Source organism: Antrostomus carolinensis, unplaced genomic scaffold (genome assembly GCF_000700745.2).
Source record: "Antrostomus carolinensis isolate BGI_N321 unplaced genomic scaffold, ASM70074v2 scaffold12680, whole genome shotgun sequence".
NCBI lineage: Eukaryota > Metazoa > Chordata > Aves > Caprimulgiformes > Caprimulgidae > Antrostomus > Antrostomus carolinensis.
This window is the reverse complement of record NW_010286503.1, coordinates 21,281-24,828: the sequence shown is the minus strand read 5'-3', so window position 1 is coordinate 24,828 and position 3,548 is coordinate 21,281. Positions and strand designations below refer to the sequence as shown.

The following is a 3,548-nucleotide window of genomic DNA, read 5'->3' as shown; positions in this document are numbered from 1 at the left end:
CCCCCAAATAAAAACAAAAAACATCAACCAAGAAAAACTGACATGCTACATTGGGCTGTGAAAAGTCCCAACAAGCCTATTTCCAGCTGAATTTCATACTGGTAATGGCTGAAGCCCCCTCCCATGGGAACCCACATGGATTAAAACACTTCCCAACAGAAGTTTAATATATTCAGTGGTAGTTTTGGTTTTCAGTGAAAATTGCTCAATAGATGTTACATGATCAAAAACAAGATAAGAAGAAGAAAAAAAAAAAAAAAAAGTATCTTGGGTACCATATCAGCTATAACAAAGAAATGCAATACAGAACAAACTCTTGCATACTCATAGGCAGGCTTCTTTCTCCTCAGTGCACATGAAAAAAAATATAAAATACCGTGGAACTTGATATTACAAAGCACTCCATGCAGAGTAAGGATATTGAGCTAACTCTTGATAGGTTAGATACCATCTACAATAGGAAGTAAATAAAAGCTTACGAAGATCTGTACAGCAACTTCCATATATAGTGTGTATATATAGTTAGATAATACTTTTCCAGAGTCATAATAAAAAGAGGAAAATTTTGTGTTTTCCTTAGCTGGCGCAGTACTACCTGTTAATTACAAGCAGCCAAGGAACACAAGCAGACGGAGGTCTCTGGAACGTATCCAAGGGACACAGATTAGGCCGGTGGCATCACTCGTGTACCCTCCAAAGGCAAGGCCTCAGAAAGGAGTTTTCAGATGTTTTGGATCCAAGTTTACCAGTCACCCCAGATGTAAGCATGCTGACATTTCTTACAAGCTTTCCATTAAGTTTCTCTTACTTGTTTCCCAACTCCCCCGCCCCATGAAACAGAAAAAAAATAACAAAAACCAGAAAAAAATTACTGATAAAATTACTTCAAGCTCTTCTTCTCACATGTTTTTGCTGTACTTTACAGTCCTGAGGCAGGGACACAGGATCTCTTGCTGCAAGTAACAGAGGAATTTCTGAAAAAGTGCCAGACTGCATTCCACTAGAAACAGCAAAAGTGGGGAGTGTCCTACAGAGCTCAACGTTGCAAGGTGAAATCCACTCCCGTTACGCATTATGGCCACAACAAAGGTGACTTCTATGTTTAAATAACAACAAGCAAACCCCAAAACACCTTATAACTCTTTTAAAATGAGCTCTCAAACGGATTCACAGACTGCTCTGTAGCAACCTAAAGAGACAGCTGCAAAAATCCCTCCCTCCTTGCCAAAACTTCAGCTAAAGCTTTTTCAGTCCATACGATTCTGGTTTGATCTGTTTGTATGACAGTGGGAAGCCAGAGAACAAGAGACCACATAGTTAATAAAGACACTTTTGGATGGTGATGAAGGCATACTCACGCAGTGCGTACAGCGAGAGGACTATTCCAGCCAGGCAAAACCCCTCAAAAAACCTGAGTGTGCTGAACATGGTCACGTTCACTGAGAGTGCCACAGTCAGTCCAAATATCAAAATGAATATGACAGAGAAGAGCAGTACAGGCCGTCGACCAACCCTAAAAATAAGGAAGTAAGGAGAAACAGTGTTAAAAGCCAGGATGGACGTAACGCTAGATGGACATAACTAGCAAAGAAAGGAACAAGTCATGCAATCCATTCCAAATATTAACATCCATTTTTAAAGCTTGCTTCATTCTTCTCATTTTTTTCTGCTTACTACACCCCAGATTCCTCTGTCAGCTTCACAATGACAAGTTCATTTCCGAAGGGATTAAGCAGACAGCGCATGATGTGTTACCGCTTGATTTAAACATCATTTTCAAAATACCAAAGGTGAACAAGGAGACATTAGGAACTACACTAAGGCCATAAAACACACCTTGGAGATTCTTCTCAGAGCTTTCTGTAGTAGCACAGTAGAGTCCATGGTATTACATATTATATATAACATGGTCTATTATTATTTCTTCATAGTACATAGACACAGAGCTTAATGCAGAGCCCACTTCTTCCCAACAGACGTGTTTCTCAGCCTCATCTGCAAGAGAAGTAGGCTCAAAAACCTACTTTTCTCAGCCTTGTTGATGAAGGCAAACCTAACAAACACAGATCAAGCATTAAGCAGGGCTCGTGTCACTTCCCTGAGCCTTAGAGAGCCAACAGTAACACGCATAGGAGAATGGTGAATTTCTAAGTCCCTCCACCTTGAAGCCCCACAGCGACTGCTGAGATCTGCAAAACCAGTCCAACTGGAGAACTAGCAAGAAACCGCTCCAAAAATGATGACTGGTGAGGCAGGCGTGAGGATTCACAGTCCTTCTTTGCAGGCAGGCTTTGCAGCTGCAACCTGTAGTTGCAGGTCTTGGTGCAGCACCAATGAGGAGGAAGAGCTACGCTGCTGCTGAACATTGGGGCACTTGCTGCAGAGTTTGGCTCTTTTATGTCAAAGGAATACAAGACTTTTACATATTTTACTCATATGCTTAATGTTTATAACTCCCCTTTCGCCTCCTCTTCCTGTGCAAGGAGAATGATACAAAGCACCAGAGCACATGGCTATTTTTAAGCAAAAATCAGATCATTATGTGGAGATTTCCAAAATTTTTTCAACTTGTCAACTCCCACAAGTTTTCCAGTGGAACTGAGGATCCATTTTAGTCAGCTCCATATGCCATTTCCACAAAGAATATATGAACTTGTTTTTCAGCAGCAGCTTTCACAGACCCATTCAAAGTAGTCTCTCAGCTGCAAGCCAGCCATCAGGTTGAATGTCAGCACAATAAAGAGCATTTAAATCTCACAACTCAGTCCAATTCCACATACTGAAACATTTATATTCAATTATTTCATCGGATTGTCAACTGTAGCTATAAAGTATATTGTATGTAGGCATTCCCAATTAAAACTTTGGATTTTGCTTTACTTAAAATGGAACTAGATCAATAAAATACAGGGTGAAGGGTTGAAAAGGTGGCATGGTTATGATTTTTTTATATTTTTGGTAACTAGAAGAGTTTACCACTATGTGCGTCACTATTCACACATTTTCAAAGTCACAGCCAAGAAGGCAGTGTTATGGCTCTTTGTGTTAGGACAGCTTTACTGGGTTTTTTTTTAGCTGTAGCATTGCTTGTGGGGCACCTCAAAGATTTAACTTGTTGGCATTAACCATCCAATGTTTTTGAAACAGAAGGTACCAACGTGCAAACTGAAGATAGCAAGGTCAGAGCAGGCTGCTCTTAGTCAATGTACAAACCCAGTCCACCAGGAGATGAGCTGCTGTTGAGCTCATGGTAGGAACACAACATCACCACCCCAGTGATATGCAATGCGCTGGGAACATGCTGGACACTGGGGCGGTTACTACTGTGTGTGCTTCAGATTTTATGTTTATGGAACACAAAGCACTTGGGCAGAGAGGGGAAGTACCTCATATGTAACCTTGAATACAGAAAAAACCTAAAAACTTTGTGTTATCAGCAATCTGTGCAGATTTTCATAGCCCTGTTTTCATAATAGCCAAGATATAATTCATACTAATCAGTATTTGTGGAAGTGTCTTGTAGATGAAAAGCATTACTTCAAAACTCA

General features: G+C 40.5%; 1 protein-coding gene across 1 annotated transcript in view; it reads right to left on the bottom strand.

The window, feature by feature from the left end:
• Positions 1-1,317: 1,317 nt before the first annotated feature.
• Positions 1,318-3,548, bottom strand: part of SLC22A23 (solute carrier family 22 member 23) — a gene marked incomplete at its 5' end in the record, with an annotated part of 23,504 nt that continues 21,273 nt past the window's right edge. Inside the window, one exon of the mRNA XM_010173489.2 lies at positions 1,318-1,513. Within this exon, the coding sequence (XP_010171791.2) occupies positions 1,318-1,513 (196 nt within the window). The remainder of the gene's footprint in view (positions 1,514-3,548) is intronic.